At 44.8% G+C, this 22,633-nt stretch overlaps 1 protein-coding gene across 9 annotated transcripts in view; it reads left to right on the top strand.

The window, feature by feature from the left end:
• Nucleotides 1-22,633, top strand: part of ZNF407 (zinc finger protein 407) — a 427,984-nt gene that overhangs the window by 330,197 nt on the left and 75,154 nt on the right. Inside the window, exon 9 of one of the 9 annotated variants that reach the window (XM_047696584.1) lies at nt 14,428-15,079. The exons of the other annotated variants lie outside the window; for them this stretch is intronic. Coding sequence (XP_047552540.1) covers nt 14,428-14,438 — 11 coding nt within the window. The 3' untranslated portion in view covers nt 14,439-15,079. Of the gene's footprint in view, nt 1-14,427; nt 15,080-22,633 lie in introns of those variants that run through there. 9 annotated transcript variants of the gene reach the window in all.

Genomic DNA, 22,633 nt, shown 5'->3' with positions numbered 1-22,633 from the left:
AGGACCTCGTGAAGTTTAAGATTCTAGCAGAGGTGCGGTGTTTGTCGTGGTCTTGACGGAGAAGAGTAATGTTTAACTTAGGGAGGAAGGTCACCCCGTTTGCGCAGAAGACCTCTCTCGGTACTTGTGGGGCTGACAGGTGGCACAGCCAGATAGGGCTTGAATGGGGATGCAGACATTTTCATGGGAAGGTTAGACACATGGAGGACACCTGTCTCCCAGTGTGCTACCTCTGCCTTGTTCTCCATCAGACCTTTTAGTGACTGAAAATTTCCTGGGAATATTGGAAATATTTATATATAACATGCCTTGTTATATATAAATATTGGGGATATATTATATATTATATATATTATATATAAATGTTGGGAATATTTATATAAAACATACTTTGTTTAGTAGAATTTTTCTCCTTTTCTAAATAACCTCAAGCAGATTGTCAGCATGCTATGTTTAATAATAAAGGGTAGTATTTTATATTTCGTACCTCATCTCCCAAGTAAATTTTTAATTTCAAAGGAACTGTTCGAGATTGTAAAACTTTACACAGATGTAGATGCTGGATAGGGGTTTTAGTTAACCAACTGCCAGTCAGAATTCAAAACCAAAGTGAGCCAAATTATATGTTTGTACTTAAGCCCATAACCTTTTTGCTTAATGTCCCTTTGTTGTAGAGAATAAAGAGTTGAAACATTCATGTCTGTTTTAAATTTAGATTATGCCATCGTTGTACTCGTCGTCAGGCTCATCATCATTCCCGTAAATCAGGAGCCAGTGCGTCGCAGCCGCTCACCTGCCCCTGTGACGCGGTGTCTTGGGTTTTGGACTGGTGGCTCCTGACCCTCCTGTGAGTCCTCCATGCCCCAACACCATGTGTGTCCTTGTGAACACCCCTTTCTAACCTGTGGACATCCGTTGTGCCTTTTATTTTAGCACATTTTTTTTGTCTCTAGGTGGTGTTTTTGTGAGACTTTGAAACATTTTCTCTGCCCCCCTGGGTGAAAACTGGCCAATTTTGGCCTCTGTAAATGAAGTACACTTGGGAACCCTTTTGTTCCCCTTGCAGGCGAGATGTCCCCAGCCAAGCTGTGCTTTAATTAGTCTGATTTCAACAGTGTTTGTAATTTCTGGGTTTAAAACATGCATCTGCTGACGAACTGTCTGCCGTTGGCTATGTAGGTGCAGATGAAAATTTCAGGTTACAAGTCTCTCCATAAGCAAGAAAAGTTCAGAATCAGATGTGGTGACATTCTGGACTGCGTGATGACTTCACATTGCCATTGCACCCTGTTAGGGCTGCGTTGACACGATGGACATTCTGGTGGGAGTTGGCATCCCGCAGCCTGGCTTCTTTATGCAAAGCTCAGGACCCAAGGTGAGATCATCGTATGCTGTACTCAGCCAGTTCCTCGTGTCACAGGTACTTATACGCCATACTCTAACGGCCGTATTATTTTCTGGTTTTGAAGAATCAAGTGATTGGGGTTTTCTCTGAAGTTTGACATCCCAGAAAAAGTACTGTCTTCCATCAGATAATCATGCTTCTTTATTACAGTGTTACTAGGAAATTAAATGAGATAGTAGGTGTGACATGCTGGGTAGAATGTCTAAGGCGCCCGAAGAACTTAATGGGGGCTACTTCCTGTCCTCTCCTCTTCTCCACGTTGGGACCGTGGTCTGCAGGCAAGGTGTCGTTTCAGTGTCCCACACGTCCCCGACCTTCTAGCCGTGTGCTCACTGAACTTCTTTATTTCTCACAGCCATTCTGTTATAAGTACCCCCGCTGTCTCCATCTTATGGAGGAGGAAGCTGGGCAGTTGATTTTAGGGCCCTTGTCCAGGACCCTGGGGCTGGATGGTGGCAGGGCATGCAGGCACCCGCAGTCCAGCTGCCGTCCGTGCCTTCCACTGCCATGCGCTGGGGAGAGAATGGTTCGTGTCCCTATAGGAGCTTGTCTGGAGCTTGGAAAGTTCCAGGAGAGTGAGGCTTCTCTGCGTTTTGGTCAGGTTGTGAAAAAACGGGCTTACCCATCTTGGAAACCAGAATGGATCACCTACCCACTTACCCATGTTCTTTTCCCAACCGTGTTGTGCCTCTGAGCAGACCCAGGCTTGATCTGTGGATTTGGTTTCCGTGAAGTTCGGGGAACAGCAGCAGTGTGCTGTGCGCTCCTGCAAGGCGACGGGTCAGAAAACCAGGTTCATTCGATTCAGGATTCGACCAAAACCACTTTCATTAGAGCTCAGGAAGCCATTTCCTTTAGTGCTAAGTTTGGGTTTTGGTTTTGTTTCTTACTGTTCATTTAATTAAGAAGATTCCTGCAGTGGTCCTTGCTCTGCATCTTTTTTCTTGCTTTTGACGTGGTATCAGTGATGTGTCTTTCTCATTCCTGAAACTCTGTGTTCTCTACATGAGAAGTATTTCCTCTCATTGGTAAGAAACAACACAAACTTCCTTTTAAAAATTCCCAATCCAGGCATCTGGCCGGCTCAGTTGGTAGAGCAGGTGACTCTTGATTTTGGGGTCATGAGTGCAAGCCCTATGTTGGGCATAGAGATGACTTCAAAAGAAAAAAAGAAAAGAAAGAAAATTCCCTGATACATGGAAAATCCTCCCTGCTGGTTTTTTTTTTTTTTAATTTGTTTTTGTTTTGTTCTGTTTTTCTTTTTTTCTTTTTTTGTCATCTTTAGTCCCTAAATAACTCAGCCTATAAGTGTCTTTACAAGAGTCCAAAATAATGTCTAATACAACATCTTTAGGCATATTCTTTCCAATTGAACATCTACCAGGAGGTAACATCCTTGGGAGCAGGTATCTTGCTTATCTTTTCCTCCAGTGAAGATCCGTCCGAAGGCAGGTGTTCAACTTGGCACACACTAGACGCTCCAGATGCCTCCTGCAGGAACGGAGGCGTGTCGGGCCCTCGGGAACCGATCCCTCCCATTCCCGTCTTCTTTGCCTCATGAAGCTCAGCCCTCAGACCTGTGTGTACCAGATACGCCGGGTCCACTCCTAAGTGCCTCCGTTCTTGGGTCCCGGCCTTGCCGCATGCTGTACCCTCTGCTGCCGTCTCTGGGAGGCCACACCTGCCTGCCTGCTGCAGGTCAGACCTAATACCTGGTTGCATTTGGATTGTTTCTCGGGAAGAGAAGCAGTCCAGGGCCAAGGCCGGGATCTCAGAGCCACCTCTTGACCTTGAGTGAACAGAAATATTTGTGGCTCTTGGAGAACAAGAACAGCTTTTGCAGCCAAGGTCAAACTTGTCAGTGCCTGAAACCTTTTCTGAGTGCACCTGCCATATGAAACCCGCTTGGACATAAGAATAAGAACAGAATAAGAATAGGAAGAGAGTGACTGTGTAGCCCATCGTGGTGTCCACTGGTCTTGGTCTGCAAGGGAATGGGGTACAGTAGTGAAGGGAATGAAGCCGCAGGTCTTGGGAAGGATGGCTTTAGAGGGTTCGAGGGTACTGTGCCCAGGGGAGACCCCACGGGCCCCCTTCCCTGCATCTTTTGTTGGAACACCAGTTTTACCAGCATCCAGAAAGGCTATGAAATGGTTTGCAGTAAAACCATTTCACACTGTGAAAGTGAATGAAGAAAAATCTGATGATTGGTTCAAAAGCGCTTTTTTCCTTTGCAACCTTAGAATTTCTTCTAAATATAATAGGGGGCGCCTGGGTGGCTCAGTGGGTTAAGCCTCTGCCTTCAGCTCAGGTCATGATCTCAGGGCCCTGGGATCGAGCCCCGCATCGGGCTCCCTGCTCAGCAGGGAGCCTGCTTCCTCCTCTCTCTCTCTGCCTGCCTCTCTGCCTACTTGCGATCTCTCTCTGTCAAATAAATAAATAAAAATCCTTAAATATAATAGAATCTATAGTAATCCATCTTGCTTTGTCACATAAGAAAATTTTAGAAATGCATCTGGGATGTTTGATTCAACAACTTTTTTTTTTCAGTTCTCTTTTCTCTATCATTTAGTTCCCTGGTTTTAAATGTTTTGTTTGTTGGCTTTCATTACATATACTTAATTTCGTTTACCTTCTACAGACAAAGCTGAAGGTTACTATTTTCTTGCTTTGTGATCCATAGAATATGTGTATCTAGCATCTGTCCAAGTTAAACAGTGCTGATGTCAGAATCACTTGAGGAAGCTGTCTGGTAAGATGCCAGGTCGGCCTAAGGAATCACAGTGGCTTTGTGCTCCAAGTCTCAGTCTTAGCAGCGTATCACTGTGATTCCTGTAGTGTTAGATTCCTGTGATTCCTGTAGTCTTCGTTTTGGGTCCAGATATACTATGCAGGTAATAACCCCGATTTTGTAAAGGAAGGGATGTTGTTTTAATCTCTAACGAAGTAGAATTCTCTTTTTAAAATGCCTTCCATTTTGGAAATTCTAGTAAAGGGCATTAAAAATTCTAAATGCTGTAGTGTAAGTTGTTGTTGTTGGTAGCCATAATGAGGAGATTCTCTCTAAAGCTATGGGAGTTCTTTTGAAGCAGTGTTCCGGTATAGGTAATGCATCATTTCTCTCTGGCTGATTTCAAGATTCCTTTTTGGTCTCTAATTTCCAAAAGTTCTGTGATGTGTCTTCACATGGGTTTCTTCGAGCTTACCTCCTTCTTGATTTCTGGGTCTCTCTCACCAAATCTGGGGGAGTGTTCAGGCAGTATTTATTTAAAATATGTTTTCAGTTTTGCCTCTCATCTTGCACTAGTGTTCGGACTCTTTATTATTGTCCCACTGGCCCCGTAGGCTCACTCCCCCCCCCCGCCCCCGTCTATTTCCTCTCTCGTTCGGTTGGGGAAATCTAGTGGTCTTTCCTCAAATTCACAGGGTCTGTCCTCTGTAATCGCCACTTGATGAGTTTCAAAATTTTTTATTGTATAATTCGGTTCTGTGAATCCCCTTTGCTTCTTTTTGTAACTTTTATTTTTTTGCTGGCTGGGGTTTACTAGTTTTCTGTTTGTTTCAGGGGAATTTGTAATTTATGGTAAAAGCATTTTTATGATACCTGCTCTAAATTTCTCGTCAGATTATTCCAACATCTGATTCATCTTCCTGTTGGCATAAGATAATTATCTTTTCTCATTCACATTGTGATTTTCCTAGTTCTTGGTATGACAAGTGATTTTTTAAAAATTGAATCCAGGACATGTTGTCTGTTGTGTTAGGAGACTCTAGATATGTTTAGAATTTTTAGTAGGTAGTTACCCTGTTCGGGTTGAGTGCAGACCTTAGCGTGGTTTGTAGCTGGGAGACCAGTGCTGGCGTAGCTCTTACGCTTTTGCAGTGCTAGTTCAGTTTGCTTGATTTTTCCGATGCTGCCCTTAGATCCCACTTAACTCTGCAAGGACCGTCAGAGGGGGCAGGATGGTGTTCCCTGGCTGTGTGGCGGGTGTCTGTGCTGAGGTCCCCCACCTCTGCTTCTGTCCACCCTGGGGTCTCGGGAAGGGAAGAGGGTCTTGGACCCACAAGTCCTAACAGGCTTCCGGGACCAAGCTGCTGGTTGTGACGGGGCCTTTTCTCAAGTAGGGACCTAGAGGACAAAGCATGTGCTACTTATTCTTGCAATCGGACATTTTTATTAAGGGTTTGATTGAATGTTGACTTATTTTGGTGAGACACCATGTGTTTTAGATGCCCTCTTTTAGCTCTTTGTCTCCTTCACTCTTTCACCAACTTCTCTTCCTTTTTCTACCCTTTACATATCGTCATCAGTGGGACACCAGCCCTCTTTGCCCTTGCCCACACACTCTCGCTCTGTGCTGTTACTCGCTAATACCTACCATTAGGGCCAGCGTATTCACAGCCCCATTACCACCTTCCTCCAAACACAAGAGTGCAAATGACCACTCTGTCCTAGGGAACAGAAGCTATTTGTTCGCTACCGCCTTCCCTCCCCACCCCTTACCAGTAATTCTGCCCATCCTCGTCCCAGGTTCCTATCTCCGTTAAGGCCGGCATTGCCCAAGGGTTGAAGCTGGAGACCATCACGGTCACAGCCAGAGACTACACTTCATCTTCCACGCCTACATTGCTCTCAGCGCTGCCTTTACCTGGTCATATCTAGTCTGCTCTGAGCTTCCCAGATCCGGCCTGTTCCAACCCCTGAGCCTTGACCCTGACCTCCCTTTGTTTCCCATGTTCTAGTTCTGTTGCTTGGCATATACACATTCAAAATTGCTGTGTTTTCTTGGTGGGTTGACCCATTGTTTCTGTGAAGTGTCCCTTTCATCCCTAGTGATTTAATTTGCTTTGAAATCTACTTTATTAGATAATATGGCTGGTTCTGCTTTTTTTTTTAAAATAATGTTTGTGTAGAGTGTGTTTTATCCCTTTACTTTTAGCCTACATCTGTCAGTATATTTGAAATGAAACATATGTCCTTCTTGTATGCAACATGTAATTGGGGTAAATGTTTTTCTATCCTCTCTGACCATCTCTTTTTAGCTGGCGTACTAAACCACTTAGACCTACGCAATTATTGATGTGTTAGGGCTTATATCAGCCATTTTATTTTTTTTTGTTGCTGTTTTCTCTCCCTACTTTTTGTTTCTCAGGGTTTTTGGTCTTTTGGGGTTTTTTCCCCCCTGAATTCCTATGGTTTACTTGAACATTTTTTTAGAAGTCAGTTTTGATTTTTGAGTATTTCACTTTCATATAACATTTTTAGTGATGACTCTAGCTTTTGCAGTACATAAACATAACTCACCACAGTTAACTGGTGTCACCGTTTTACCATTTTGAGTGAAGTATGGAGACTTCACCTCCCTTTGCTATCCTTGGCCGTCCTTCATTTGTAGAATCACCGTGTCTAATAACTTTGTACGTCGGGAATCACATTGATGACGTTATAAGTTTTGCTACAGCCATCAAACATGATTTAGAGAACAAAGAGGAGACTCTGACATAAGCACAGCAAGTGGCAGCCTTTGCCTCCCCAGCAGCAAGTTCTCTAACGCTTACTGGAGGGTGTCTGTCAGTATGGACTCATGGTGCCGGCCCAGCACACTGTTCCATGAAGTCTGTTGGAGGTGACTGAGACAAACATTGGTAACTAAATGACTTTTGCCCATCTTCAGTTTTATAATATTTCCTAGATGTTGCCAGTATTGTAAAAGTTAAAAGGTACTGTATATGTGTTTGCTGGAGCCACCGTAACAAAGTGCGGGGACTGAGGGGCTCAAACAACAGGAGTCCGTGGTCAAGGTGCTGGCGGGGCTGTGCTCCTCCGAGTGGTGGGGGAGCCTCAGGTCCCTGTCTCTCTGCTAGTTTCTGGTGGCCCCTTGTTTGTGACCACAGAACTCCGGTCTTCTTGGACCGTCTTCCTGCGCACTTGCCTGTCTGGGTTCCCCCTTTTTGCGAAGACACCGGCCGTAGTGGATGGAGGGCCCACTCTCCTCCAGTGTGACCACATGTTAGCTAGTCATGCCCGCACCGGCTCTGTGTTCAGTGTCCGTTGAATTGATTTATCATAGTGTATGTAAGTATTCAGACCTGTATTCTAATAGCTATTATGAAAAGATATTTACACTCTAAAAAATGCACAAATATATGGTGGGGATTACACGCCCTCGCGTCCTGTGTGTCCTGGGGAGGAGATGCTGGTCCTCTTGTATGAACAGCTCACTTCACAGGTGGGAGTCACGGCCCCTTCAAATCTCGGTCCATCGCTCTTCAGTCCCATCTTGTGGTGGGCATCAGGTCGTCACCCTTCTTCTTTGAAAAATCTTCATACCTGTATAAATCTTAATAATAAAGAGTTAAAACAGGAGAGATCTCCAAGATGGTGGCATTGTCATAGTTTAATTTGCTGTTCATGTAAAGATGGTTCTAATGACCTCTCATTTTTTCCCTAAGTGTCAAATTACCTTAGGCAGCATTCCCTCATTATGTTAACAGGAGGCCATCTTGTGTGGACGGGTGGGACGTTACAGAGGCTGTGTTCATGCCTTTCAGTAACATGCATTATGACTTACGTAGTGGAAACTACCCTGAATGATGTAGATTTTTCTTCTTTTGTTCTAAAACTTTTAAAATACTCTACATGGAAGTTAGGGGGTTGTGGCATGAGGTGATACTAATGTTGGATTGCCATGGTTGCTGATGTCATAGAAGTTTCTGGTACTGTCACTATGGCCTTAGAAACCCCAGCGTGTATGCTGTGTTAACAGTGCATCCTGTGAAATGTGGTGCTTTCCTGAAGTCTTTCTTCTGCTTGGCTTCTGCTTTGCTCTGTCTTTGGGAGGACAAGAATGAGAAACAGTTTGAAATGAAAATATTAGTAAAATCGTGGATGATATCGATTTACTGATTTTTATGCCCCATGTGTAGAACCGTTAGCAGATTCTGGGACTATGCCATTAATACACACTTAGGTTATGCAGGATTTTGTCTTAATATGCTCAGTCTTTACTTATATGAAGCATAACTCTGAATCCATTTGAGTAATGTACATTTAGCATAAGCAGAGCTGTAGTCTGGCATTATTAAAATGCAGAGCGTCGACGTCCTGGGCTTCTGCTGAAATATGCTTTTAATTGAAGCAGAATTATGGCGATACATTATCCGTGTAAGTCTGGTTATATCACAGTATTGGCTTGCACAGTAGCTCTTTGCTCCAAGAGAATGGTATAGTGACCCGTACGTTGTGGTTATGCATTTAAATATTCTATAGTGTGTAGATGTGAACTGCTTGATACAGAGTTATCTAAGCACGTGTTCTCTTGTGGAAGATACATCTTATGGCCAAGTAGTTTTGAAAAGTATCTGTCAGTTATAATTATGTTTACCAATGATTGAAGGTCATTCATAAAAGCACACATGCCTTGTTTAATAGAAGCTCTACTTTGAGCTTTCGGAATTAAAAAAAACCGCAGGAAAAAGGGAAACACTCACAGATGGTACATTTTGTTTACTTTTATGATTTTATTAAATTATAATTCGCACTTTCCATGAGAAGTCCAAAGGTAAAATACCTTATAGATACCACTGTTTCTCTGCACATTCAATTTCAGTGTTCTAAAAAGGAGCCTAAAATGATCAACATCAACAAGTTACACAAATGAAGCCTTGATTTTTTCTAATTTCAGCCTGCAAAAAGGAGGTCTTTGGGGCATGATAATGTGGTAACATATGGTATCTGTTTAATAAGTAATGCTCAGAAAAGAATTGGTGCCTGATACCAATGCATCTTCTAGTTCTTGGAGACGTTTTCTTTTCTACTGTATGTTTTTAGAGCCAGTGTCCACACATGCAGCTGTGCTCCACGGTGCTGACGGGTGGTTCCCCTCACGCCAAGATGCAGAGAGCGGCCTTCCTAGCCAGCTAAGTTAGGAGCTTTCTCTTTTTGATTATGTGCTTTCGGTAACAGCTAAATTTAAACTCTTTCCCGCATACACGTATACCCTGATTTTGGTCATTTCGGTCCGTGCCTGTGTCGGGCAGGCCTGGTGGAGGCAGAGTCTCATATTCTTGTCCCAGACTGACTGACCCCATGTGTCTGCGGCCGTCCTGCTCTGCCGTCGGGAGTAACCGCAGTTTGAGACCGGGAATCCCGTGGTCGTTAACTGTTTCCTCATCAGTAGCCTCTTGTCCTCTTTATGTCACATGAATTTCTTCTTGTTCGAAGGGATGAGTTTGTCAGTCTCCTTGCGCCCCTCTGCTTACTTCATCTTTCTTACTGGTAGAGATAACGCTTGCTTCTGTGAAGCTCCTTTGTTCTGCCTGGCAAGGATTTCCTTGTACACGGCCAGCCCTCCAGGTTGGTTACAGCCCAGCAACCTGTAATTCAGCAGAGCGGTGCCCTGTTTACAAAGTCCCGGTTTCCTGGGCTGTCAGTTAGGGCAATCAGCACAAAGACCAAGCGCTTTTGGAACTAAATAAACAATGAGAAAAACATTCAGGGCTGCCAGTAACCCTTCACAGGTAATTTAACAGCCTTTGACTACAAGGCGTCAGTTGCCGTAGACGTCCACCGAGTATGAAATCTGACATTCTGTCTGCCATGTTCCGCCGATAGCTCTCAGCTAATCTCTCGCCGAGGTGCACGGGGCCCCTTCAGAGCACTGCGCTTGCAGCCCGAGCCTAAGTGGGCCTATCACGACGGACATCCGCACCTGCATTCTGTCACATGCGCGCGTGCCAGAGGGTTCTGATGCGGAGCATCAGATTATTTAAAATTGGGGGATTAACTAAATTGAGATTTTCCCCTGGGTCTAGGAGGAAAACCTCTCTGCTGACAAGTTCAAGCCCTTTGAACTGTTCCAGAAAGGCTTAAATGCTAACGTAGAGGCGACTGTCCCTCCGAGGAGCAGCATGGGCTGGGCAGGCAGAACACCGAAAAGGCTTGCAGGATCTATGGCACCGAATTGTAACCATTTGAGGAAATTGGCGTTTTTGTTTAAAGCCCTGTGTTTATGTGTTTTAATTTGACTTGTTTTGCTCTCTGATACATTGGGTGGCTTTGCCGATGGTCTGGGCACTGCTTGCGGTAGCTATTTATGACGGTTTGTGTGCTTCGAAGCCAACAGAAGACATCGGAGAGTTAAAGCGAAGTGACTCGAGTCCCTGTGGATCAGTCAGAAGTCTCCTCTGGCTAGTGTCAGTAACCGATGGCGGCGTGGAAAGCAGAAAGCCAGCCGGGGAACAGCAGAGGCCACCCTGCCTGCACGCTCCAAGCTGCCGTCCCACACCCCTCCCTCCCATGCCCCTGCTCCCACGCCCCTTCCTCACACACTTGGAACATCTGCACAAGGAAGCGATGGTGCAAGCAGCTTATGTTCCTTGTGTTTCCTTTCCGTGCATTTCATGCTGCTTTCAGTAGAGCATCTCAGGCATATTTTCCAGGACAAGATGTTTCATTTAAACTCCTCCCTGAATGTATGCCTAAAGAGGTGGGAATAAAGCATAGGAGAAGGAAGGGATTTCTCTGTTAAATACGTAATTGAGTAGAAAGTGGAGAGCTTGAGTAGATAACCCAGGTATATCCAGGACCCCAGCGGGCACCAGAGGTGACGGAGGCAGCGGGGAGTGGGCTCTGGTGACGGGCTCACCTGGCGCGCTCCAGCACGGGAGGGGACATGCCATTGCTCTTTTCCGCTCCTGCCAGGCTCAGAGACTGGTGTTGACACTGGCGCTTTCTGACGACTCCTGAATTTGGGAATCTTTTAAAATATTTATTGGACGTTTGTTTTTGATTTTGTGGTGAATTTTCTCTCTGTTCTTTCCTCATTTTCCTGTTGGGATTTTTTTGTACTTCTCACGTAAATTTGCGGCATTAGGGTATTGTATAAATGCTGGCATTAGTCTGGCTTTCGATAGGTATTCAAGATTTCTCTGGTCCTCCCTGACTGCGCCTGGTCATCTTTTGTCTTACATCGTATCCTTCATGATTACCAAATCAGGTTGCATAACATCGAGTCCTGAGAGGGGGGTGGGCCCCGAAACCCTTCCCAGAGGGCGTAGCCCCAAAGTGAACGAGCAGTCAGTTCAAACAGAAGACGCAGGAAGCACGGTGCCTGGAGTAGCACGAGCAGAAACTGCGTGTGAGGGCAGTGCCCGGCCTCCCGGGGGGACGGCGAGCAGCGGCCCAGAAGGAGAACTAGGGAGTAGCGGGGATTCGGGGAGACCTGGGTTGCCGCGTTAGTGTTCGGACTTCAGCTTAGGGGCAGCAAGAAGTCACAGAATGTCTTGAAGAGTAGAGGAAGAGCGTATTCAGGTACGTGTTTTGGAAAGATAATACTGGCCGTGATTAAGAAAGATTCTGAGAGACAGAGGTGGAGGCAAGCTTGCGGTAGCGGAGAAGTGATGGGAATCAAAACCAGGGTGTAGGGTAGGGAACCTTCCAGACGCAGACTAGCAAGAGGCAGCAGAGTGAGTGTGGCACTGGAGGAAGAAGGGCTGAGGATTACTTCCAGATGACATCGTAGTGCCCGACTGGATACTGAGGCTGTTTCACAGAGAGAGACACCAGGAGTCTCCAAGCTGAGGTGGGAGGGGGATGCAGTTTTAGTGGAGGGCGCGGTGGGGGGGGGGGGTCGTGGACCTGATGGGATCTCCAGGTGGAGCCTCGTGTCGTCACCTGAGAACCCAGACTTGAAGGTGGGTGCTCCCGTCGAGACAAGACCAGCTGCTCGGCACTGTGGACACGGCGGTGGTGGCCGGGGTGGCGGAAGGACAGAGAGGTGCAGGGAGAGGTGAGGTGCGGGGCTGGGTAAGGGACAGGCATAAACGGCCGTGTGATGGGCAGGACAAGGTAGAGGCAACACGGATCGAAGCTGAAGGGAAAGTGGGGAGAAGCCTTCCGAGGGCGCACGGCCGGGAGCCTCCCTGCGGGCCACTCGGCGGGAGGCCTCCGGGGGCGCAGGCTGTGGAGCTGAGACGGAGCAGAGGGGAGGCTGGACTCCCGCCCGTGTCTCAGACAGCGCCGAGGGTCCCTACGGTGGCTCTGGATCCTGAGCTCTACAGAGTCATCTGTTCAGCACGATACAGGCATTAAAAGGTACGATTACCGAAATGGACATGAGATCCAGGACAGAATTCACATTGCAGTGTGGGAAGAACTCACAGGAATGCGAGCGGAGTGAGAACCCGGCACGTCGGGGGGCGAGCGGGACGAGCTTTCCAAAGCACCAAACTACGTCACAGAGAAATGATCAGCCTTAGTGGTGGAAAGAGAAATGTCAAGTGAAACAATGACAGTTTTATTTATGAAACTGTCTGTTCGAGGCAGTACTTCAGGATCTACGATTGTGTGAGCCAAGTTTCCTGAAAACTCTGGACTTGTTTTCTGAGACCCTATAGAAAGGGCTAGTCCAGCTTAAATATTAACTGAGCGGTTCTTCCTGTTCTTCCAGTCACTTTTGCTCCAGCTCAGGTATTAATTTCGGCAATCCTAGAGTATATGCCAGTCGATACCATATGGAATCCCAAAGAAAAATATATAGTGGATATTATCTGTCATTAAAGTGACAAGTTTGAAGGAAGGGCTGTGTTCTTCTGCACAACCTCTTCCGCTGCTGAAAGAGTCTTTTCCTCTCCTGGAAAGAAAGAGTATCTTCCCCACTAAAATTATATGAAAATTTCCTCTAAATTCTTTGTAAGTGGTTGGGTAATACCTAATTTCAAAGTGGAAAATAAATTGTTCTTATATCAGTAATGCTTTTGCCACATCCTTTTTTTTTTTTTTCCTTTAAGAGTCACTGCCCACAATGTTGATAGCAGAATTTCTGATTGTCAGTATTTTCTCTCTTCAATTTAAGGAGGATAGTTTCCAACCTGAAAAGATTGATTTGCAAGCATCAGTGACATTACAGTTCTTTTAGATGAGAGGACGTTGCTGAGAAATATTTTGAGACATTTATTTGCTAAGAAAATTCCATGTCAGATGAACCCCAGATCCAGCAGAAGACAGAGCTCTGCTTGGTGCCCCTTGGGGAAGGTGGGGCCAGGCGATGGTTTGCCGTCTCCGCTGCCAGGATCCATTTGGTAATGGAGAGGAGGGGGAAGGAGGGCCTGTGGGGGCTGGTTCGACTCTAGGACTTACTGAATGGTGGCAGCTTCGGTGGTATTTGTATGTGTTTTCACTGACCTTGGCCTTTCCTTGGTCACTGTGAGTACCATTTCCCTGCAGAGGCTGCAGGCGGCTTAGCAAGGCCGACACACCTTGCCTGGTGCGGGGCTCAGGAAAGGTGCACAGTAGGGACCTACCTCCCTGCCCTGGGAGGGGTGCTCTGGCAGGGTAGGGGTACTGGGCATGTCCCTGGATCCGTGGATGACTCCTCAGAAGGCTAACGTTCCAGATCGACATGTGCCCTTTCCCCACTGACCACCCTGCTTATGGCCCTGCTCGAGCTGCTGCAGGATATCAGGGGAAGCTCCCAGCACCATTGGACTTCCCCGAAGCTCAATCTCTGGTGTCAGCCGAGGCCGCGGAGGAAGCGCGAAGTGAGGTTTGCAGAGCAGACCTAAGGCATGGGCTGGGGATGTCTATGGGCAGGGTGACAGAAGGGCTGCAGGAGTCCAGAAAGTTCTCTGAAACTGATAGGGTGCTGCTGGACGCCGAGGGAGGGCTAGGATGCGGCTGGCACGTGGCGTGCGGGAATTCCAGCGTGCCTGTCCTCCGGCACGGTCTCTGGGAAGACCCCTGAGTGGTTTTGTTTCAAATGCGGATTATTTTCCAGTTACAATTTTACTTTGCCTTAAGCTATAAAAACTATAAACGTATGCTATAAATGTATTCTAAAATATATGCCACATAAAGTCGAAACCGTTGTCCGAGTGCTGGGGTGAGACTTGTAGGACTTAGTGGCTTTGTAACTGAGCTCTGAAATAGCGCATTTTCCCATTTTCCACTTTCTATTGGCTTAAAATGAGAGTTCAGGATGCAGCAAAATCGTTTTGAGTCTTTATGATGGGCTTCTTCACAGGATTAATCTAGGAGAAAGACGAATATTTGGTCTTCATAGAGCAACAGATTCAGCCACATGTCTCCGTTGTCGAAGGTGATCTCCGAGAGGAACGCCGAAAACTTGCACCTACAAATGTAGGGGATTTATTAACATTCTGTGACTGTTTTTTTTTTTTCCCTCCTTCATTACTTTTCCATATTTTATATCTTTAAAGGTTTGGAAATTGCCTGTCTCTGTGAAAAGTGTTAAACTTCTCTACAAAGCAGCCTATTAAAGGCAATCTAACCTTAAAACCCATTATTAAAATACCTTAGCTTATAAAAAATGAAACAATCTACAGTCCTGTTCCCAAAGCACCACTGTTGTGGCTTTGCTGTATATGAAATTAACCTATCTCCTTCTAAATACTAAGAAAATCCAGTAATGATTGGAGGTGATTATGGAATAGTTATCAAGTTAATTCGTAACGAGCATTTTCAGCCGACAGCGTTGATTTGGACAACTTGCATTTGGTTCACCACGCTCGTTAGACATGAAAAGCTCAGACTTTGTCACCCGAGTCCCCTTGCTGAGATGCCGTTCACACTAATACTCCAGTGGCCAGTAATCAGTGTGCTGCCTGTTAAGTGAAGAGATTGTCGTCACTGTCGGTATGAGCACCCACCTGTTTCCTCTCTTCGTCACACTGCGGGTAGGTAGATAGAAATATTGTAGCATCTAACAAGCAGACATTGAAATTTTGTTCTAAAATGGCAAATTAAATCTGTCTCTGGTGGTTCCAAATTATGTAAAATAAAAAAGAAACTTTTATCACTGATAGGTCTTGTCATTTCTTTTCAGTTACCTTTTTAAAAAATTGATGAATTAGAACTTTTTTTTCTTCCAAAGAAACTCATCAACTCTGCTCATTGTTATTCCTGAAAGGCTTACTTCCCAGGTATAAAGTTCTTTGGGACTTTTTTTTTTTTTTTTTTACCTTTTATCATCACTTAGTTTTCCTAATAATGCTGCCACTGTAATAGCTTTTTATGAACCAAGAACATGATTTTTTCACCAAAAAGACAAACCAGCCAGTTATGCCACATAGATCACAGAGGGAAAAGTGTCACAAGAAAGGCTTTGCTGTTGTGCTGATAGCCCCCTCTGATTTCCCGATGCGCTTCCCATCACACCCCTTTGGTTTGTCAGCCCCTGTGGCCAGTGTTGTGCTCTGGGTGGTAACTTGGTGGCCCATCACTAAGTGTGCGCTCTCAGACCTCCCTTCTCCCCTCCCTGTTCATCCCCCCAGGGCAGGTGCTGGTCAGGCAGGTGTGGTCAGACTCTAAGCTTAATTTGCAGCTCCCACCAGTGGAGGCTGAAGAATCAGCAGTTCCCTTTGTAATCTCCCAAATGAAGTGAGAAGTGCTGAAATCTCATGCTAAAATTGAAAATAACGGAAGTGGGATGGAGCATTTTCAGTGTGTTGGCTCAGTTCCTACATCAGAGGTCTAGCACGTAATTCATACTCCCCATCGCCGTTTCTGTAGATACTGTTATTTTTGAATGATTTAATCAGTCCATCTTCCCTCAGGTAGTGCTAGAGAGTAGGATTTCAACATAGAAGAAATGTTTGCCATCGCCAAAGCTTAGCAAAGTAAAACAATGGGGTTTTGCAAGCATAGCGATTACTGCAGAAAGGAGTGAAGATTCCAGTTCAAATTTGGAAGCGCCATACGTGACCCAGTGTTTCATGGCAATCCCATGTCTTCCTTGGTGGCCAGCAGCTGAAAGGCATATGGCCATGGAAGAGGATAAGAAATCAGGGTCTCACGGTGGTGGCGTTTCCCAGTGACGCGCTGCTGGCTGACACTGAGCAGTTCTACCTGCAGCTGCGTGGGGGTTAGGGAGGGAAGGACAGGAACTGTCCTGGCTCCTCTGACTTTCTTTTACAGATCTTTTTTTTTTTAAATGACGCTGTTTTAACATTTGTTCCACACTTGGCGTAATAACATATCAGTTTGATAACATATAATAAACAACTTGTATCCTTTGATAACAACCCTCTGAGATAGATAAGCCATACCTCATTCTTGCTTTATAGAAAATGAAATTGACTTTAGCAAAGCTAAGTGATTTGTTCATATTTCCATGGCCATTAGTCAACAGAACTAGAGCTGGGACGTTACAACCTATGTCAGTGACAGCGTGCGCCGCACCCCGCTTACCTTTCATGGGCCTGAGCCACCCTGAGTATATCTTGGAGAGGAGTGCTGTGATTTTCAGTGTCTCTGCTTTCACAAGTCAAGTTGCCAGAAGGAAAAAAGCATCAAATTCCTTTTTTATAGGCACCTGGACCGTCCGAATCATCCCCACCAAAAACTGTCATAAAATTTAACAAGACCAGTAAATTAAATATTTTATTTTTGTTTACAGTACATGAATATTGGTTATATGTTCATTTAATCCAGTATCAAAATGTTATGTGCTTTATGTTTAGAGTTCAGTTAGGCTTAGTATGTAAGTGTATTTATGCCTTTTTATAGGTCTTAAAACACAGTTTCAGTTTATTGCAATTCAAGCCTTTTGATAGTCCTCCAACATCCAACAAAGAGTATTGAAAACCAACGAGGTGCTGTAGTCCTCAAACTTAAAAAATTAGATGACGGTCAGGAAAAACCCCACACTGTTTCTGTGATTTATTTAATTCTAAGTTCTTGGTCAGAAATGCTGCCAGCAATTGCAAGATGTGAGTTCATTTAAGCAAGTATGATAAGTATGATCCCCTCTGGTGGATGGTTTCCAGGGGTCAAAGGCTGTGAGGGGTGCGTCCTGGGTCTGTAGTAAACAAAATGTAACATAACAGAACCGTTTTCTCAGGTTCGCTAAAGATGGTTGGATTTGATTCTGAATTTGAATGGAGCTGAATTTTTTCCTTATTAAAGGTATATTCATGTATTTCAGTCTCAGTACAAGCTAGAAAAATCGACAGTGTTTTTATTTTTAGAACATTATACTGGACTCTCAAATATAGGAATTACCTTTGCTAGTACAGCGTGATGCATTAGTGCCCTGTAAGACTTACTGCATCTTCAAAATTTGAGCCTGATTTTGGTTAAAAACTCTTTAAATGAAAGAATACTAAAGAATGCTCCTTTCTTGGTATCTCTACAGTTACCATTTCTTTATTTGAATCACCTTTTGCCAGTTAGAAAGCTTAACTTTTCACTTTGTTCACTACTCTGATAATTTTTACTTCCTTAAAATACCCTTTAAACATTAACATGTTTCTCTTCAGGACAAAAATGAAATAAAATACACAAACAGAAAAAAAAAGGTGATTACGTATTGCTCCACTTCGAGTACAGAAAATGTGTTTCCTTAAAAAGTCGGGTAGAGGGGCTCCTGGGTGGCTCAGTGGGTTAAAGCCTCTGCCTTCAGCTCAGGTCATGATCTCAAGGATTAGGTCCCGCACCGGGCTCTCTGCTCAGCAGGAAGCCTGCTTCCCCTTCTCTCTGTGCCTGCCTCTCTGCCTACTTGTGATCTCTCTCTGTCAAATAAATAAATAAAATCTTCAAAAAAAAAAAAAAAAGTCGGGTAGAAAGAAAACTGTAGTAATGCAAATCAACTTCTCAAAGACTAATATTTTTAAGCCAACATATGCGAATTTCTTTATAGTTAAAAATGTTTCCTACATCATTTTAGTATATTTTTTCTTTATGAGATAACTGAAAGGAGGCAGATTTGGAGCCTAGCGCTATTCATGGATAGGAACAGTGAAAACAAAGCATAGATCTTTGGGGTCCTGATGAATTATCACAATCCCTTAATTTAGGATTGCCCTTTGGAAAAGCTAACGAAAAGAAGGGAAGTCTTTAGTCTTCTAACTAATACAGTCCCCAAAGTCTGGGATTTAAGAGAACAATGTGAGTGTGGCTCTAAGTCTTTCTAGTCCAGAATCCCTGCAGGGAGAACAGGGCAGAGGCCCAGCCCTCGCCCCATGAGAGCTGCTGCCGGTGGCAGTGGGCCCCTGCTTAGAACAGGGGACCCACAAGTAGCCTGTGCTGCCTGCTACCTCACGCCGCTGGGAAGCAAGAGCAGTATAGAAACAGCCGTTCCCTGATGTGGGACAAGAAGGGAGAAAAGTGGAAGCCAGGGCCCCTGTCACCTTTGGCCGGGTCCCCTCTAGGCAGACGGTCTAGGGTTTTGGCTTTATCAGCACAGAGTTCTAGCCCTGCCCCAGGACGGGGTCTGGCGTGTTGATCTCTTTGAGTGTCCCTTTTCTGCTTGTACGACAGTATTAGCGTCTCGGCCCACTCACAGAACCGTTGTGTGGATGGAACGTGAAGGGTGGGTGAAGCCACCGTCCTGCGGTGTGGTCCCAGGGTCATTGTGTGTCCTACTCCAGCCCTCACTGCGTCCGCAGGTGTCAGCCGCGCCTGGTGGGCCCGGTTGGCTCGTAGCTCCGCACTCGGTGCAGCGCGGGCGGGTGTTGACGGGCGATGCCGACATCCTGCGAGTCAGGGAGGCGAAGCAGGAGCAAACCCCGGCGGCCCGTGGGCGTCCTCGCGGTCCGTGGGCAGGCCGCATGGACGGCACGGGCAGGCCGCATGGACGGCCAGAGAGCTCTCGCCGCGGCGTACTGCGGCCGCGTGTCACCCTGCTGCCGAAGGAGGCGTTTGGCACGTTCTGAAATGAGGAATCATCACCAAAGTGGACGGTACACGCTCCGAAGAAGCGACAAGTTAACGCTGCTTCTCGGCAGCGCCCGTTCACCGACCGTCAGTTGACAGATGACTGCTGCCTCGGTGAGGACTCAGGAGCGTCTCGGAACGGCAGCCCCTCCCCGTCCGGGAGCCTCATCTGTTTGATAATTCGTTCTCGGCCACAGTTTCACTTGGAGCTGCCATGTAACAACCGCGTGTAGATTTGGAAGCAACTCCGAGTTTTCGCTCTGAGAATAAGAGACACAGCACAAGACCTTCTTCCGCAGAGAAGGCGGACACTGGAGTTGATGCTCCTCCGTCCTTACAAGACGGAGATCGGGACGCGTGCGCCCGCACTCGCAGATACGTTGCAGTGGATTTGTGGCTGGAGAGTTGGCCTTGTTCTGTGTAAGGCTAATAAAATGCCCCTTGAACCTTCCACTTTTCCCTCATAGTTGCTGTTATTTCCAAGAGAAAGAAGGGGGAAGAGGGAGATTTCTTAAGGTAGTTTTGTCTTTCTTAAAGTCTCTCTGACATGGTAATACATGTGACTATGATATTATAATATGTGATATTGTATCTAGCATCATTTCTAAAATATTAAGACTAGTTCCTTTCATATAAAGGCGTTTTTGAGTTTTTAGGAATATTTGTTTTTGCTCTATGTGGGCAACCTGAATTTTACCAGAAATTACATATGTCTCAATGATACACTTAGTTGCTGAGGTGCGCACATATATTAGAAAGGCATACTTTTAACATGCATTTAACATTGGGAAGCTAATACTGCTTAGAAAGCACATGACTATATCCATACAAGTGAGTTTTTATCAGGCTTTGAATCTATAAGTAGATAAGTCCAAAGGTGTTAAGATCACATTTATTTTACAGCTCCTGTGATAGATGATGACATCATCAATGTCTGTCAGATTTATTACAGCAATCTGAAGAGTTGTTATAGATTCCACCGCACTACCAGACCCAGCCAGAGTCTGCGTGAAACACCGTGGGCTCCCGTGCAGCGTCTGTGTCTGTCTTCTCAAACGGGTGGGCTGCACAGAAGTCGCATGCCCAGGAAGTCTCCCAACGCTTCTCCTCTGTCCCTCACGCTCTGTGCTGGCCGGAACGGAAGTGATACTTGGAGAGAATAGCATCCTGCATCAACTCTGACGGGAGGGCGAAGCTGCTAATCCTGAGTCCTGGTGGCTTAATTCAAAGGTGGAAAAATACAGTCAACAAAATTAAATTTTTAAAGCAAAACTGGAAAGAAATGAGCTGAGAAAAGAAATGGTAATAGCTAGGGATACATTGTTTAAAATCTGTTCAAGATCTGAATAATAAAAAACTATGAAACACCACTCAGAGGAGTTGCCAAAGACCTGGGTAAACAGAGGTCGCACATTAATGGAGGAAAAGACTCAATACTGAATGTCAGTTATTCCCAAATTGATCTACAGATTCAACGCTACCCCAGTCCAAGTTCTGGGCAGCTCTGGCAGAAATAGAAACTGAGAGGAAGCTTCCAAAATGTCTATCACAAGAACTTGTGATAAGCAAAATAATTTTGGAAAAGGAAACAAACTTGGAAAACATTCATACCTGATTCTGAGATCTACTCTAATGCAAGGTCATCAGCCGGGGTGGGGAGGTAGGGAAATGGGAGACACTGGTCAAAGGGTGCACAATTGTAGTTACGTGCAGTGAGAAGTCAAGAGATTTAATGTATAGTATGCTGACAGTAGTTAATAATCCCGTATTGAATGCTGGAAGTTCAGTGAAAGGGTAACTTGCTCTCACCAAGAAAAGGGAAGACAAAAGGAAGGATGGAAGGAAGGAAAGAGAGAAAGGGAAAGAGGGAAGAAGGAAGGGAGAGAGGTAGGGAGGGAGAGAAAGAAAAGGAAGAACTATGTGAGGAGATGGATATGTAATTATATGTTCATTAGGTTAATTACAGTAATCATTTTACTACACGTGCATATAAATCATGATGTTGGATACCTTAAATATAGACAAATTTTATTTAAATAATTAAAATAAAAATCTTGAATTAATTAGGGAAGAAACAATATATAGAAGCATGGAACACAGTAGAGTTCAGAATTAGACCCATGTACATGGTCAGTTGATTTTCAACAAGGTGCCAAGGAGGAAAGATCAGTCTTTGCACCAGGCTGTTCTGGAATATTTGTCTATCCATGGAAGAAAATGAAACTTGACCCTTAGTATTCAGAAAAGTAACTCAAAATAAATAAAAAACTTTAAACTCTAAACCTTCTAGAAGAAAACATAGAGGAAAATGTTTCTGTCCCTTGGGATAGGCAAAGATTTTTTTCCAGATACATGAAAAACACAAAATGAAAAAGAACAATAATTGATAAATTGAACTTTATCTAATTTGAAATTTTTTGCTTTTTATAAGATGCCATTAAGAAAAGGAGAAAAGCTATACATATATTTGATGTAGTTTTCCAATCTAGAATATTCAAAAAACAAATTCCAAGGCAATAATAAGACAAATCCCAAGTAAGAAATGGCAAAAAAAAAAAAAAAAAAAGAAGAAAAGAAACCCCCACATATACAAATGGTCAGAAAGCACAGGAAATGGTGTGCAACATCACGGGAGGTGCAATTAAACCCCAAAACCTCTCCATTAACATTGCTAGAATTTAAAAGACTGATGTTGGCAAATGTTACAAGGATATGCTTCCTCCGGAACTGGCATACATAGCTCCTGGGAGTGTGAAATGGCACAGTCACTCTGGAAAACAGTTTGGCACGTTCTTACGAAGTTAAATATTCACCTGCGATACAACCCAGCATTTCCACCCCCAGGTGTTTACTTAAACGAAAGCCTGTGTCCCCACAAGGACTTGTCCAGGAGCGCTCATAGTAGCTTCAATCAGAAGAGCCGAACCGCCTGGCAGGAGATGAGTGGGTAAGCACGTTGTGGTCGCTGCAGCCCTGCTTGGTGAGAACAGACTCGAGCTAACAGCGTGGACACATCCCAAACAGAGAATGTGCTGCGTGATTCCATGTATATGAAACTCTAGAAAAGGCAAACCTCAGGGGAGAGAAGGCTAAGCTCTGATTGCCAGGTTGTGGGAGTTTGTTGACCACGAAGGGCACAAAGTTGAGGGAATCATGGCATACCTTTTTGGGGTGGTAAGAAATTTCCCGTCTTTGACTGTGGTGGTAGCAACAGAACTGGTGGGTTTTGTTCCAAATTGAGCACAGCGCTCACTCAGCCTGGGTGCCCTACGGTCCGTAGCGCCTGCTGAGGTGAGGCGTACCCAGGTTACCCCAAAAGCGTGGAAGGGAAGGGCACATGACATGACTCAGACTATTTGTTACTTCTGAGAAATCAATGGGCTTGACCTTTTAGGTACAAAATTGTATTTCTTAGTCATAAAAAAAGTTTGATTTTCTGTGCTAGTTCTTTCTTTACATTTTTCTTTATATTTTCCTTCTTATATGCTGCATCCATAAATTTAGTCATTATAGTGGTGTTTTCCTTAAAATTCTCCTGAAAATTACATGCCTAA

This window comes from Lutra lutra, chromosome 12, assembly GCF_902655055.1.
Source record: "Lutra lutra chromosome 12, mLutLut1.2, whole genome shotgun sequence".
NCBI classification, from domain to species: domain Eukaryota; kingdom Metazoa; phylum Chordata; class Mammalia; order Carnivora; family Mustelidae; genus Lutra; species Lutra lutra.
Note: the sequence above shows the minus strand (reverse complement) of the source record. Positions and strands in the feature narration are given on the sequence as shown.